General features: G+C 40.4%; 3 protein-coding genes across 5 annotated transcripts in view; 2 read left to right on the top strand and 1 right to left on the bottom strand.

Moving 5' to 3' along the window:
- LOC109510790 (protein phosphatase 1 regulatory subunit 14A-like) overlaps positions 1 to 2,601 on the top strand; it is a 6,960-nt gene extending 4,359 nt beyond the window's left edge. Inside the window, exons 2-4 of the mRNA XM_019861377.1 lie at positions 236 to 316; positions 590 to 622; positions 1,136 to 2,601. Coding sequence (XP_019716936.1) covers positions 236 to 316; positions 590 to 622; positions 1,136 to 1,273 — 252 coding nt within the window. The 3' untranslated portion in view covers positions 1,274 to 2,601. The remainder of the gene's footprint in view (positions 1 to 235; positions 317 to 589; positions 623 to 1,135) is intronic.
- Positions 2,447 to 10,727, bottom strand: LOC109510789 (transmembrane 4 L6 family member 1). Of its 2 annotated transcripts, none has more exons than XM_019861375.1 (6): positions 10,619 to 10,727; positions 5,640 to 5,829; positions 4,744 to 4,812; positions 4,072 to 4,226; positions 3,400 to 3,592; positions 2,447 to 3,234 (listed from the first exon to the last, which is right to left on the bottom strand). In XM_019861375.1, the coding sequence occupies exons 1-6, from the start codon at positions 10,651 to 10,653 to the stop codon at positions 3,214 to 3,216; spliced, it is 663 nt and encodes a 220-aa protein (XP_019716934.1). In that variant the 5' UTR covers positions 10,654 to 10,727; the 3' UTR covers positions 2,447 to 3,213. The 2 variants fall into 2 exon arrangements, with proteins under 2 accessions (XP_019716934.1, XP_019716935.1); XM_019861376.1 differs by lacking the exon at positions 10,619 to 10,727 and adding an exon at positions 6,525 to 6,892.
- On the top strand, positions 8,606 to 13,937 carry rhbdd1 (rhomboid domain containing 1). Of its 2 annotated transcripts, none has more exons than XM_019861374.1 (9): positions 8,606 to 8,708; positions 9,541 to 9,620; positions 9,752 to 9,923; positions 10,650 to 10,929; positions 11,643 to 11,775; positions 11,852 to 11,940; positions 12,718 to 12,768; positions 12,852 to 12,977; positions 13,272 to 13,937. In XM_019861374.1, the coding sequence occupies exons 3-9, from the start codon at positions 9,771 to 9,773 to the stop codon at positions 13,382 to 13,384; spliced, it is 945 nt and encodes a 314-aa protein (XP_019716933.1). In that variant the 5' UTR covers positions 8,606 to 8,708; positions 9,541 to 9,620; positions 9,752 to 9,770; the 3' UTR covers positions 13,385 to 13,937. The 2 variants fall into 2 exon arrangements, with proteins under 2 accessions (XP_019716933.1, XP_019716931.1); XM_019861372.1 differs by having other exon boundaries at positions 9,749 to 9,923.
- Positions 13,938 to 15,886: the final 1,949 nt, after the last annotated feature.

Genomic DNA, 15,886 nt, shown 5'->3' with positions numbered 1-15,886 from the left:
CGAGTGTGAGAAAGGTAAACACGCATACATCTGCATGCCTGAGTCAATGAAATAATTAAACGTACCTGCGACCTTCTTTCATCTCCCTTCTGTTGAGTCTGTCTCCCCCTGTAGGCTCTCTGAGGAAGTGCAATAGTACATTTGGCACTTTTGGCACGTTCGGCTGTTGTGAGGAAATTATAGTAGACTGACCTTTGTTGTTGTTGTTGTTGATGGTGATGATGGTGATGATCAGGAGGAGGACATGCCCGAGGAGGTGAACATCGACGATCTTCTGGACCTGAAGACGGATGCTGAGAGGACACACAGACTGCAGGTGGCGCTCTTCTACTTCTTCTCGTTTCTTTGACTGAATTTAAGATGGAACAATGAGACACATACAATGCTCAAAAGTCCATATTGTTAACTTTTACAGTAAAGATTGATCACTACTCTTTCTAATAGAGTAATACTACTTTTACTAATTCTTGAAGTGTCCAGAAACAATGCCATTTTGTGTTGTGTCCTCACATATATTCATCTGTGTGTGTGTGTGTGTGTGTGTGTGTGTGTGTGTGTGTGTGTGTGTGTGTGTGTGTGTCCATTCCAGGAGATTCTTCACTCGTGCAACAACAACACTGAGGTAAACAAAACATCCCAGCTTGCAACATGTTGCAATCCTTATGATGCGCAGCATTAGCATCTAAGAACAGTGGTACTTTGACTTACCCCAGCTTTCAAGTTTTTTGAGTTTTGACCCATCACTTGGTACATTTTTTTGCATTGTGTTGCAAGCAAAAAAAAAAAAAAAGACAGGTCGCGTGTTTAGCCAAACCACTTAACTTTGTCTTACAATTTATGCTTACACGGAATGCTTACACATAATGCGAAACATCATAGATGAGCGAACAAAATAGCATCAATGTTGAGGTAGTTTTAAACCTTTAAAGAACTGCAATTTAAATACAAACCGCGCACAACAAATATGGATGGAGCATGTAACAGGACTCCTGAGCATATTATCTTTATCCTCTGCAAAAACAACTGACATTACTGCAGCTTAGTTGCGACGGTCTTCTTCGTGATTTATTGTCAAATCTACGAGTAGTACGTTTGTATGTATTCCTGCACGTGTGTACTTGTATGGTCCTGGCAGGTGTTCATCGGGGATTTGGTTGCCAAACTTCACGGCCTCCAGAAGCAGGAGGAGCTGCACAACGACGGCATCGACCTACCACAGCTCCACATCTATCCCGCCCGTCCCGGATCGGCCGACAGGGAGATGCTGCACTGAGGAAGCGAGCGCACCCCTTCTACTAACCTTGCGCTGGCCACCTGCCACGAGGAAGGCTGGACCACAAAACAAGCACGCCCAAATCCTGCATCCATCCCCCTCCAAGTGTTTTCCTTCGTCCAAAACTTCAACCGTGAGGCACAACAAACACAACCTCGAAAAGATATCTCCCAGAACCAGCAAGAACCTCAAAGCACAACAAGAAGTGGACCATCAGAACTTTGATGATGATCTCAAAGCATTCGTTACACTTGACAAACAATCAGATCACTCTTTTTTGTTTTTCTTCATTTTTACATTTCATTTCCTGATTTCGCGGACACACACGCGCGAGTCTGTTTGAAACGTCAACATGTGATGTCACCTCACAAACACTCACAAAGCCGCGTGTGTGCACGTGTGTATGGACTTTCCTGTTTCGCACACAAACATTTATCACACACTCCTCAGCCTCAAGCCTTGTTTGCGGCCACACGCACACACATAAAATACACACAAATGGACGTACAATATACACATGCACATATAACACACAGACATGATACATCCTACGTGACACATAACTCGCACACAATTTACGATATGCCAACAAATTTACACAGTCCATACACTGATGAACATACTCAGATTAAACATAATTCACATGAATGCAAAATACACACACACATCACTCACACAAAATACACATTACTCACACACAGAATACATATTCGTTATACATAATACAGACGTATACATTTACACATAATGCACATGCACAAACATGATACAAACCAACCATACAGTATATATGATGCACACACATCCATTATACACGTTATACAAAATAGACAATAAACAAACTCTTCACACATTCACAAGACACGCTGCATGCATGCATACAAAACACACACAGATATCTTTCAAAAGATACACACGCACATTATAGACACACCACATTGTACACGTATACAAAATGCACACATACATAATGCACACTTTATACTCGTGCAGGCAGACGATACATAATCCACAATAACACATAAATCACTCTTGCAGACATAATACACACATGCATGCATTATTTACAAATGACACATATAAGACACACTTTTGTGTGGTTCAGATTTTCCAGATGTGTTTGGACATGTTTTGAAAAACAAAACAAAAAATTGTACTCTGAAAGGATTCCCGTTGCACTTGTATGGTATTTTATTTTGTAATCCAAGCCATGGTCCATAACAGTCTCAATTGATGCATGGAACCAGGAGTTCAGAACCATTGACCAAAATGCATCAATTGCTTGACAGAAAAGTAATGTTTACAAAATAAGAGGGAATAAGTTTAAAGTGCGGTACAATTACATTTGCTTCATGAGGTTTTACCGTTGTGGAAACAGCACCCCCTGCCGGCATAATACTGTACTGCCAGTCATTTCAGCATGGACAAGAGGATGCTAATTTTGAAAAATACTTGCATTTCATTTTGTTAACAATTTGTTAAGTGAAAATTAATACTTAAATTAAATTAATTAAAAAAATAAATGCGTATAAGAGAATTTACATTAAAACAAATACATTAAAATAGTCAGAATTTAGAACAACATTGAAAAATAATACTGGATTAAAAAATATACAAATCTATCGTAACGATGATAGAATTGACATTAAAAAATAACTAAACAAGTTTAATCAACACTTACTAGCAATAAATAAACAATTCTGTGGTGGGGGGGGGGACGAACAAAATAACCTCCAATCATATCACAACTTATATTTTCTCATTAAATCAAAGTGACTTAATAATTAAGTTATGTCGAAACAGGACAAGTTTATTAGACTTTGGCAAGCTTATTTTCTTCAAGTTTCGTGCTCTTAATTTAGCTTAATTGGTTGTAAAGTGCATCAGTCAAGAAAAAACATTTTGACAAGTGGTCTTGCCCTGGGGACGTCATCGCGATGTCACACTGAAACAGGGCTCACCTGAAAACACACAAACGCACGGACTTATGCACACACACCGTGAATGCTCTAAAATGGGTTTTTTGTTTGAAGGCTACATTTGATTTTTACGACGGTTGAGATGACAATTGAGAAACAAAAATGTTCAAATAAACAAGTTCATTTGAACAAACTGTAACCGTTTACCTTATTGCCGCCCGCACCGCGTCCCAAGACGACGCCCAGCAGGGTGTTGATGACGTTGGCGGCGCAGAGGAGCGCCTGCAGCCCACTGGCGCCCCCTAGTATGCTGAAGAGAACTACATTCCACTGGACCACACCCTTGGGCTCCAAACATACACCCGACCACAGACTTCTGTTGTAGAGGTACCCGGCGTCCCTATAGTAACGTAAAGGTAGTAAGTACTTAGTACTGTAGTAGCACGAGTAACAGTTTTTCCAACTACTGCTTTTCATCCCTCTATGATATGTCTCTGCACTATCGGCCAACTCTGGCATACGAGTAGGACAATCACATGGTAAGACAGAACTAGTGGTGGGCTTTTGGGTGTTACTAGTAGGGTCCAGAAGGCTACTAGTGTGTGACACGTGCCTATTTGTTGGGCCTCGTAGTGTACAAAGTCCACCATGGTAGTTTATTTATGAAGGTTGAATTTCATACAAGCAGGCCAAAAGTGGCACTAATTATGAAAAAAAAGGTTACTAGTCAGACGGCTGTTCTCGTACTCCGAATTGTCTTACTAGTGAGGACTAGAAGGGTATCAGTACATGTTATAGTTGTACTCTTAGTAGAAGTAGAAATATGATAGTGGGAATAATACTTACAGTAGGTGCATAGATGGTGGGTGCGTGTGTTACCTGTCGGCAGTGGGTTGAAGTGGTACGCCCCAGGCTGATCCACTTGTAGTGTTGTAGAGACAAAGAGGACCTTGGACCAGCCCTGTGATGCTAACCAGGCAACAAAAAGCAGAAGACAGCAGACACGCACACGAGTACAACGCCTGGCGCAACATCTGCACACAAAACACACAACACAACAATTACCATGACTACTATTACGATGACTACCATACTGCACGCTTCGAGTACATTCTCCTATAAAGTGAGAAACATAAAGTTAGCCCACCATTGTTCTCTGTGGTTCATGAAAATTACGTAAATTAGAGGTCAGTACAGACGGGTAGACATACTAGAAATACACTAGAACTACATCTAATACAAAACTACACTGAAAAAAAAATAGTGCGTTGAATTGACCCAATTTTGTTTCATCAAGTGGCTGCACAAAATAAAATCATCCAGGTATTTTTTTTTAAGTCGATGTATAATCTACTTAAAACCTATTCCTACTACTATGAGTAATCCGATGACTACTTCAGAGAACTACTTCTACCACACTATTTGTTGTTCTTACATACTAATAGCACTACTACATTATTACTTTTCCAACTACAGTACTACCTTTGTCTTATTCCTAACATAACACCATTACAAATGTACAAATTCCTACTGATGAGCGTGCAGCGTTACCTGTGTCCTGAAGGCGCAACATCCTGGTGTGTGGCGGCTTTGCAAAAATGCTCGAGCCCCAATCACAACCTGAAAATACAAAAAACACAATGCCACCACACACATATTAAAGAAACTAAAGCTACGATTGATCAGGATAGTCAAATTATTTGCCGTGTTTCACACGTTGAACCAGTGCAACCAAATTAAGGAACAAATAAAATCAACCAGATGGAACAACAATGCTCCCAAATGAAGAATAAATAAATAAAAATAACAATTTGTACCAACACAAAGCCACTAAATGTAACAAGCTAATAATTGACAAAATAAATTAATCCGACTACTGTATGTGGAACAAGGCTACCAAACAAAAGAGTACCTACAAGAACATGCATGTACCAATGCTACTAAAGGAAACGAAGAAAGGGAAGCAAATTGCAGAGCAAATCAAAGCAACAATTTTGCGGCAACACTATCAAATGAAGTACCAAAATTAAAATAACAATATGAAACAATGCTGCTAAATTAAAGCAAAGACATGTAACAATGCCACCAAATAAAGGAACAAATTAAAGCCTAACACCGAATTAAGAAAGAAATTAAAGCTGCAATATGTCGCAACATTAGCAAACGCAAGAGCAAATTCAAGCAACAATGTAACAACTATGAAGGAAAACAAAGCAAGAATGAAAGCAACAATACTTAACGTGACAGAATGAAGGCACAAAATAAAAGCAGAAATATATTTTGAAAAAAAACAAAACAAAAAAAAAAACGTGACCAAATGACCAAAGAAATTAAAGCAACAAAATGAAATTCAAGTGGTATTTCAGAGGTGTCAAAACATCACAAGACACCAGTAAGTCACACGACACCAACATGACAAAGATGACTGTACTGGGTTGTGGTCTCACCAGGAGTCCAGAGCTCCAGAGTCCTGTGGCCCAGGAGGCCTCTCTGGTCACGTGACCCTCCAACAGGAAATGGACCTTCAGCTCCGGCAGCAGCAGCAGAATGTTCGCCACGGTGCATACGGTCGCCAGGGCAACCAGAGCCACGCCCACACAGCGCAGACACCTGGACACGCACATCCTTAGATCTGAGCTGCGTAAAAAGAAAAACAATCTGGAGTCAGACCAATTTGGTTCAAATGCACACACAAATAAATTACCAAATCATTGTGTGAAATGTGAAAAGTAACATTCGGGTAATGCGGGGAACTTTTTTTTTTCCCCCCCAACAAAATTCACATTTTCTACATTTCTATGTAAAAAAATTCTAACATTGCCACATTGCTCAAATTCCACACTTTTTACAGTGAATTTCATGAATTAAGAGTTCCTCAATCCACTTTTTTGACCAATTCAAACCAACTAAAAAATATTTTGATCATAACCCAAACTCTGGGCGGCCCGGTGGTCCAGTGGTTAGCGCATCGACCTCACAGTGCAGAGGTCATGAGTTCGATCCCGGCTCCGGCCTTCCTGGGTGGAGTTTGCAAGTTCTCCCCGGGCCTGCGTGGATTTTCTCCGGGTTCTCCGGTTTCCTCCCACATTCCAAAAACACGCATGGCAGGCTGATTGAACACACTAAATTGTCCCTAGGTGTGAGTGTGAGCGCGGATGGTTGTTCGTCTCTGTGTGCTCTGCGATTGGCTGGCAACCGGTTCAGGGTGTCCCCCGCCTACTCCCCGAAGACGGCTGGGATAGGCTCCAGCAACCACCGCAACCCCGTGAGGATAAAGTGGATCGGAAAATGGGTGAATCATTCTGGTTATTCTGAAATAAACGTGCACTCACCATCTGATGGACGTCCACCTCGGAGTGGACCAGAAGAGGAAGCTGAGGAGTATATAGTAGGACGCGCACACACGCACGTTGCCTTATAAGGATGCAGGAAATCTCCTCTTTCCTTATAGGGAAGCAGGAAGTGTCCTGCCGTCAAAAATAACATAGGAGGCAACACTTCCATCACACTGCACAGCCCCCCAATTAAAAACATAAACATATGCCAGCAAGATATGTAGCGATGCTACTCACACTCACACGCAAGCAAATGAAAGCATCATATGAAATAACGTAACCTAAAAATATTGGCAAACGTGAACAAATTAAAGCAACGTGTTACATTTCTAAAACATAGTGGCTGAATTTGAAAAAAATTGAAACAAGCAATAATATGCAACAAAGAAGAAGGAAAATACTGGTTTATTTTGACATCATGAAGAAATTAAAGTGACAACGCAGCCTAAAAATTGGCTGTGGTCGATTAAAGTAACAATAGGCCTATGTAACAACAATCTAAAGACACATGATGCATTTGCCTCACCAATAAAATTAAAGTTACTGTATGTAACACATCAAACTACAAACGGTAAATGAAATCAATATGTAACAACACAACCAAAAATCCGTGGGTGCAATTAAATCGCTGACTCAATTAAAGCAACACGATGTAACAACACAACCTCAAAATATTGCCTGAATTTGACACAATAGGCAAATGAAAGCAACAACATGTAACAAACAAACTGAACATATTGGCTGCATTTGACATCATGAAAAAAATTGGAGAAAAGATTTGGAAAAACGCAACATGAAAAGTACTATTTAGCAAATGAAAACAAAGTATGTAAAAGCACAATCAAAAACTTCGTAGCCACCGCCACACTTTGATCTTGTCATAGCAATTGAAGAAGAGCACTCTCAAATTTTGCTGGATCAGCGCAGATGCCGCTTGCACGCTTGGCACTAGCACTGGTGCCACTGTTGCTGATGCCTGTGCTAAAAATAAGGATGAAGCGAGAAAATAAACACTTCTTGTTTTTCTATTTTCAGTTCTTCTTAAAACGTGTCGTCCGAGTTTGAGTCACGGCTTTGCAGAAATGGCCCGTTAGAAAACTATCCCACAAATTTGACACTTAACCTGCTGACGGCATCCAGCGATGTGGTTCTTCGCTGTTAATGTCACATGCGTGAGCAGTAAGCGTCAGAAAGGTCCACAGGTTGATGAAACTTCTCTTATACGCCCAGACAAAATTATACAAATATGACATTTATGAGTCAGATATTTTCTGTAAGTGGACAGTGTCCTTCACACTAAACGAAAGATTTGGAGAACTCTGGATCTATCTTTTCCAAATTGGTTCAAAAATAACAGATTTGTTTTTCAACCATTTTATTTTTTACAAATTATACCTACTTATTACTCCATTCAAGTTTGCCACAGTCATGAATGTGATTCCTTCAAGAAACTTGCTTCTCTTAAAAGAAGAGCCTGTTTGCCAAATTTGGACCCTAGACAGACTTCAATCGGCAAGATCAAAATACATTGGTTAGAAATAATAAACATAATATATGTTCCGTGTTTCAAAGTGATATTTATACAACCACATACGTTATTGCTTACTGGTTTTGGTTGGTTAACAATTTACACTTGGAAAATCTCTTCCATCTAAATATTTTCCTACAAATTAAGGAAAAGACATTTCTTTAGACACAGGCCAAAAATTATCCTCTTAAATTAAAAAAAAAAAAAAAAAGACAAGTGTCCCTTGAAACACTGGTTGACTGACCTATGGCAATGTCATTATTCCAACAAATTCTGAAAAGATATATCCCCGCTGGAACAAATATAATGTTTAGTTTCTTTAATTCTACACAATAGCAAACTATTGTCATTCAAAACCTGTATTTGATGGTTGAAATTTAAACTAGACAGCTCGTATATGAGCACACATTAAAAAAAAAAAAAAAAACTCGCTTTATAAACTCCTCTTTCTTCTCGTCTACCGTGTACTCAGTCATATTAACATATTTGTCTGTTTTTCTGTTTTGTAACTAGTGGCGTTCAATAAAGATTGTAAAAAAAACGTGCAGCTTCCTGGATTCGTTTACGCGTTTCGAGGCAGCGTCATATAGTATTGAACAGTTCCCGTTAGCATTAGCGTTAGCATTCGACGAAGGAACAGCGCAGAAGCGAAAGTAAGTCCTTTTTCTATATTACGCCAGCTACGGAACAAACAAGTACCTGTCACTACTTTGAAAAAAAAAAACAGTCGAAAGATTTCTTTTTATTTAGTCGGTGCGCGAGTACTTTATAACTTGAAACCCAATGTTGTGAAAAACGTAAATAAAAATAGAATGTCGCACAGCCATCCGTGAAACAAATGTACATTCGTTGTAAACTCGAATACGGAAGACTAGCGTTACAACGCATTTATTTGAGCGAAGGGTGACGCAACGCAGTGTTAATGATCGCACTGCCTGTGCTGTTTGGAACTTTTGGAATGGCGTGAGGGAATATAAACAAGTTTAAAGATCTGTAATGAGAGTGGAACAAGTCAAAACATGAAGTACATGTGTGTAAAATCAAAATCCTATTTTGGACAAAGTCAAACAAACATTGGGGAAAATACGTATAATACGAGAACATTCCAAATATATATTTATGTATAAAAGATGTATTAAAAACATACATCAGACCTAAAATTACAATATTTTATAAAACCTTCAAGATATTACACAAAAAATAAAACTATTAAAAAATTTTAAAATAATTTGACAAAAAAATTACATTTTGAGCAGCTAAAAATTGAAAAATGTACATGGAATAGGTGTCGTCAGTGTCACTCGTCTCTATAATCGTATCAAACATCAACATCAAACCCTGAGCAGATGTCCCGATCCCAAGATTGGAAATCAGGCACTTTAAGGCCATTTAAGGCTGATCAGAATCAGGGGGAAAAGATCAGGTTTAGTTTTATTTTGTATTATTATTTATCCATCCATTTTCAACACTGTTTATCTCAAACAGGGGAGTTTCTGGAGCCGACCCCAGCTGACTTTGTCCAGAAGGCAGACTACACCCTGAACTGGTCGCCAGTCCGTCAAAGGGTACATAAGGAGACAAATGACCATTCAGTATCACTGATTTTAACCCAATATATATGCATTTACCACACTTAGCTTTTTCAACAGATGATCATGAATGGCAGTTGACATTTTGTGTTGATGCTCCAAAGCAGAAAGAGGCGACTTTCGAGAATGCGGGGCCGTCACAGAAGTTCGTATCTCGGCCTGCTGCTGCTGGTCTCGCAGCTCTACCAGCTGGGCTTGGAGAACATCCCTCCCATCACCCTGGCCATGCTGGGCCTCAACGCTTACCTCTTCCTCTTCCCTGCAGCTCCTCTGATGAAGGTACGCCACACAGGTTTATCCATCCATTCATCCATTTTCTAATCTGCATATTTTCACAAGCGCCAAGGACGTGCTGAAGCCCATCCCAACTGTCTTCGGGCAGTAGGCAGGGTACACCCTCAACTGGTTGCCAGCCAATTGCAGGGGACATATAGACGAACAACCATTCACATTCACACACACACTCACACCAAGGGACAATTTAGAGTGTTCCATAAACCTGCCATGCATGTTTTTGGAATGTGGGAGGAAACCGGAGTACCCGGAGAAAACCCACGCAGGCATTGGAAGAACATGCAAACTCTACACGGGAAAGCTAGAGCTGGAAACGAACTTTGCACCTCTGCACTTTGGGGCCGACGTGCTAACCAGTTGACCCACCTTGCCGCCACCATAAAAATATGTCGTTGACAAAAGACATTTCAAGGTAACGGCACTCAAAGAATAAAATTAGAAAAATCTTAATCGTACATAAAATATCTGACCCCCAAAAGTTTGTGTTTAAAACATTTGAAAAATAAGACAAAAAAGACACTTTTTTTTGTCTTAATACAAAGTTATTGAAAAAATACAAACACTGTCAATAAGAAATATAAAAATATCCGAAACAATGTATTAGCTGGAGATCCTTAAAAAATGGATTTATTTTTGATAAAGTAGACTCCTAATAAAAACAAGGAATGTGACTCGCTCACCCATGACATGCTGGCCCCCTCTCCCCCGCAGGCATGTGTCAGCGTCCATCAGGCGTACTGGTCGGGCGAGTGGCGCCGCCTCCTCCTGTCTCCTTTCCACCACGCCGACGACATGCACCTTTACTTCAACATGGTGTCGTTCGTCATGAAGGGGATCCGTCTGGAACGCCGCCTGGGCAGCGTTTGGTTCGCATACGTGCTGGCAGTCTTCTCGCTGCTCACCGGCGCGCTCTACCTGGCGCTGGAGGCAGGGCTCACCCAGCTGACCGAGGACCAGTCGTACAGCTCCGCCTGCGCCGTCGGATTTTCAGGTTGGACTTCTACACAAATGAGATATAACAAGGAAATATTGACTGCATTCGACCATTGAACAAATTCACACAGCAATACAAAACAAACCAACTTAACACGCTGTATTTGACACATTAAGTAGCCAAAACAGCGATATGTAACAATGGAATGGACAGATACTGCATCGGTTGCATTCGGCTGAAGGAAAAAAAATGAAAGCAACAATATGTAACAAATTTGCTTCAAAATACTGTCTGCATTTGATACAAAGAACACCTTAAAGCAACAATGTGGAACAAATAAAGCCAATGGTCTGAATGTAACATGGAACCTACAGATTTTTGGCTGCATATGGCAGAAGCAATAATGTATATTTATTGCATTAGCCATAACTAACAGATTAAAATAACACGATGTAACAAACACGGCTTAAACATAATGGCCGCATTTAACACAATGAACAAATTAAAGCCACAATATGCAGGAACAATTGAACCTAGAAATATTAGCAAAATTTGAGACGGTTGACAAATTCAACTTAGAATATTGAAACCATGAAAACAAAAACTTTAGGGATGAGGTTTTAGTCCCACTGAACAAATTAAAGGCAAAATATGTAACGCCACGACAGAAACGTTGACTGGAGTCAACACGCGAAAGAATTACCTCAGAAATGAGTAACAATGTGATTTGTATTGATTTTTGTATGCACATTTGTTTTGATGTGTCTTAGGGGTGATTTTTGCACTTAAGGTGCTGAGCAATCACTACCACCCCGGCGGCGTGACATACGTGATGGGCTTCCCGGTGTCCAACCGCTATGCCAGCTGGGTGGAGCTCGTCCTCATCCACATCACAGCGCCGGGGTAAGTGAGTCCTAGTCACTCTGGAGTGAAACAGCCAACAAGGGCAGCATTAACTGGTCTTCCGCATCCTCACCAGGACCTCCCTGATTGGCCACCTGGCGGGTATCCTGGTGGGCCTCCTCTACACAACCGGACCACTGAAGAAGATGATGAAGATGGGTGCTGGTGAGCTCGAGAATTTTTTTTTACGTTACTTTGATATCCCAGTCAAGGTTCCTGTAGGGTTTGGCAATTCATCAAAATGTAATCATGATTTCGATTTTAGCTTCTCTCGGTCGTTAGAAATGTTATATGCGAAAGAAGAACGATTAATGTGCCGAACGGCACGGTGCATTTGCAAGTCCCCGGCATGAAAGTAACCTGAATGCAACATGTTCCTTGTATAGCAAGCGTGTAGCGCATGTGATTCTGCCGTCCCAGAATTCTGCCATCCTATAGCTCCCGGTTGAAGTTTGCTGTAAAACTGCCACATAAAACCCCAAGAGAATCGCATTAATAGAATCACTCCACATTTAAACATCACAATGTTCAACCAAAACCCATCATTTGGTGTACTAAACGTCAGCTAGCTTAATGCTAGCATGTAATGCAAAAGTCCATAGACGGGCTAATGGAAATTAACATTGATGGAAACTAATTTTTTCAACAAATACGACTAATGCACACAGAGCAGCAACACATACAAACAGAGCACACAATAGTCCTCACGGACATGCTACGACTGCTACTTTGACTCTTTACCTCGTTCAATAGTGCTCAGTGCTGCCTGGCATGTTGTGGCACAATGTAGTAGTAGTGCAATGTCGGTGCGCTCCTTTAAATAAGGACTCGTGTAAGCAATTGCCCCAAATTTGCAATAACTGAGGCAAATAGCAAGGGAACATTATAGATGAATAAGATATAACAGAATACTGTACACACTATAATTGTTCTTCTCATCAGGGCTGATGTCATTCAGCACTTCTGCGCCCAGAACGTACCACAGATCCTCAGGTAACATGCTCACACCATGTAGTCCAATTTTTTTTTTTTTTTCCAATAATGACCCTATACCAATCACACTGTTTTCGTGTTAGGCTACAGCGGCAGACACTCCCAAAGCAATCAGTACACAGCAGATGATGGAACATCAACGTACACGGGCGGAATGACTGAGGAGGAACAGCTGGCGGCAGCCATCAGGAACAGTCTTCGCGAAACAGGTTGGCACCGGGGCAGGGGTTGGCTACAGATCATTACTTTTGCGACAATGACAATATTTCTCATAAAGAGCAATTAACGCTAGATGCTCACTTGGACTCAAATAGCAAACGCTAAGTAGCTAGTAGGCTACATTGTTACTCAGTGCTCACAGGCCAGACTCAAATGCAAGAGCCAAGTAACTAGCATATGCCAGCTAGGTAACCAGTCGAGCTAAAGAGCGGTTAGCACAAATGGCTATCGCATGAGTCTTTCTTGAAGCAAACAACATCGCTCTCTGTTTATGTGTTTTTCAGGACGCCACGGAGACGGTGCGGCTCGGTTTGCGGCTCCACCTCCATACGGCTTCCGCTTAACGGATGAGGAGCTCCGTGCCAGGAGGCTGATGCGATTGGATGGATTCATGTGAAAAAAAAAAAATGAGAAGAGGATTGCCATGCTTCTTCCACCAAGTGCTGGCCACGGAAACTGATGAGCTTTGGCCTTTTGGAAACTTTTTGATATGATCGAAAAGCACTTTTTTCTAATGCTACTTTTTTGTCTTTTTATTTATTTGTGAATGGCTCCTGTTGCATCATTTACATTTGTAATAAAATATTAATGATTATATTATTATAGTTATACTATTAACGAGGAACCTATTGGAGGACTGTTGTGTGTTTGGACTACAGTAATGACTCTGACTAAATTTAGTTGAGTGGTAATTTAAAAGAAGGGGGAGTACTTTTCCAAGGTCCAGAAACCTTTGAGATGCGGTCTGCAGCACTGAACATATCTGATCGGAACCGTTTAGTCCCAGGGCCGACAAATCCCAAGAACTAAATTTGGAAATTTGCCTTTAAAATATTCAGTAGTTCTCCAGTTCCAAACGCACAATGTGCCTCCAAAGGATACTAGTTCCTTGGTCAAGTTCCACGCTATGTCAGTTCTTGAGAATTTGTTATTAGTACAAAGTACGACTCGGGAACTTTAAAGTGCATTTTTGACTACTAGGAATGACAATTTTGTTTCACTTCCAGGAATCTTTACCTCTCGACAGTGGAAACTTTTCTTCTACATAGTATGAGCGAAAAATAATTTTTTGTGTACTACTCAAGACCAAAAGCACAGCACTAGGAAGGAACCTTTTGAAGGTCCATTGTGTTTCAAGTGTTGGAATAACTGTCTACATTTAGTATTGAGGTAAACGTTTCTGAAACCGAAACTGGGTTGAGTCATTCCTGTCGTCCAAACACAAAAAGGCTCTACAAAAGTTCCTGGGTAGAAATTCCTGGACATGCGTCGCTAGATTCCATTGTTTGTTTACTCTCCTCCATGCCTTTGGATCTAAGACTTTCTGAGGGCCAATTTCTGTTGGGGGCAACAGAAAACCTGCAAATATATTTGGCATTTTTGGAACAGGGTCTGACATGTGATCGGAACACATTAGTTCCAGGAACTAACAGTAATAAGTCCTCACTCCTGGATTTTGTTGTGTGTTTACGACATTGTACAGCTCAGAAATCATTAAGTTGAGTTTTTGACACAAGGCCTCGCAACTTGCAGTCAATAGCTCCTTCTCGTCACTGGAACTTCTTGTTTGGTGAGGTATCACCAGTCAAGTGTAAACAAGGTTTGCGCTCGATTATTTAAGAATTTTTGTCTGTTGGGAGTGACGGAATGAAGATTGTCCACGTGGACCAACAACTTTAATTACAGTGCACTGTCCATACTGGTTGTACAACACTCACGCATCTGCAGATGAAGGAGACGGGATGGAGGCTGTCCTTGGCGCAAACCAATTTTGGAACAATGTGAAACAAATATTCACCCTCAAATGTAAATTTATGGACAATGTTGAGTTTTCATTGAACCAAAGATGAATTTTAGAGAGAGAATCAGGATATACCCTGGACTGGTTGCCAAGTAATGTCAAGGTCCGTACACACAACCAATGGACTAGTCCCATGACGTAAAGACATTAAAGTCAATAATTTTGTTTGTAAATTGTTTAAATCAGAGATGCAAGTAAACTTTTCTAGATGAATTTTTGGAGCAGATTCCAAATCTGTCCTGTTTTTTTTTTTTTCTACAGCGCATCAGGTTGTAATTATAACAATAATATGTAATGTAGTAATGTATTAAGTGATATTTATGAATTAAGGGTCTGGTTCAGCAACAGATGGAATTTCTTTCTGAAAGGTCATAGCTATACATTACATCGCCAAACTTAAAGGTCAAACTTAAAAAACAAAAAAATGAAAATATCTTAACCCTTTCATGCACCAATAATGATAACCTGTAACTTGATACAATGACAAGATGTCCACTGTCATAACCGCTGTCCCTGAAAGGGTTGAAAACCGGATGTGCTAGAAAAAAAGAGTAAAGATGTTTTTTTCCAATCAGCGTCAAAAATACTTCCAGGGCAGTGGTCTCCAACGTGGTGCCCGCGGGCACCAGGTGGGCCGTGAGGACCACACCAGGAGCCCGCCAGTGCTAGGTTTGTGATTTGCTAGTAAAAATTATGATTTAAAAATGCAAACACAGGCAGTATTATAGATTCGTGAGGACCACACCAGTAGCCCGCCAGTGCTAGGTTTGTGATTTGCTCGTAAAAATTACGATTTAAAAATGCAAACACAGGCAGTATTATAGATTCTATAGGTACCTATTTAGCTATCTATGTATCTTGCTAGCTACAGTATCTATATAATATTCTAATATTATTAAATGTAATTTGTACAAATGTTATTTCAGACTGTAATGATGGTCAGCAGTCAAGCTTAACATTTTATTTGACTTTTTAATAACAACGTGGCAGAGCTGTAAAACATGCGTTGTGCTCACTCCAACAGTCACTTCCTGGAACTCCCCCTTATAGGCGGGACCTGTCAATCAACTGGAGTATGACCTTTCACAGTGCAAACTG

The sequence above is a fragment of the Hippocampus comes genome, unplaced genomic scaffold (assembly GCF_001891065.2).
Source record: "Hippocampus comes isolate QL1 unplaced genomic scaffold, H_comes_QL1_v1.1 scaffold122, whole genome shotgun sequence".
NCBI lineage: Eukaryota > Metazoa > Chordata > Actinopteri > Syngnathiformes > Syngnathidae > Hippocampus > Hippocampus comes.
This window is presented reverse-complemented; position numbering and strand designations above follow the sequence as displayed.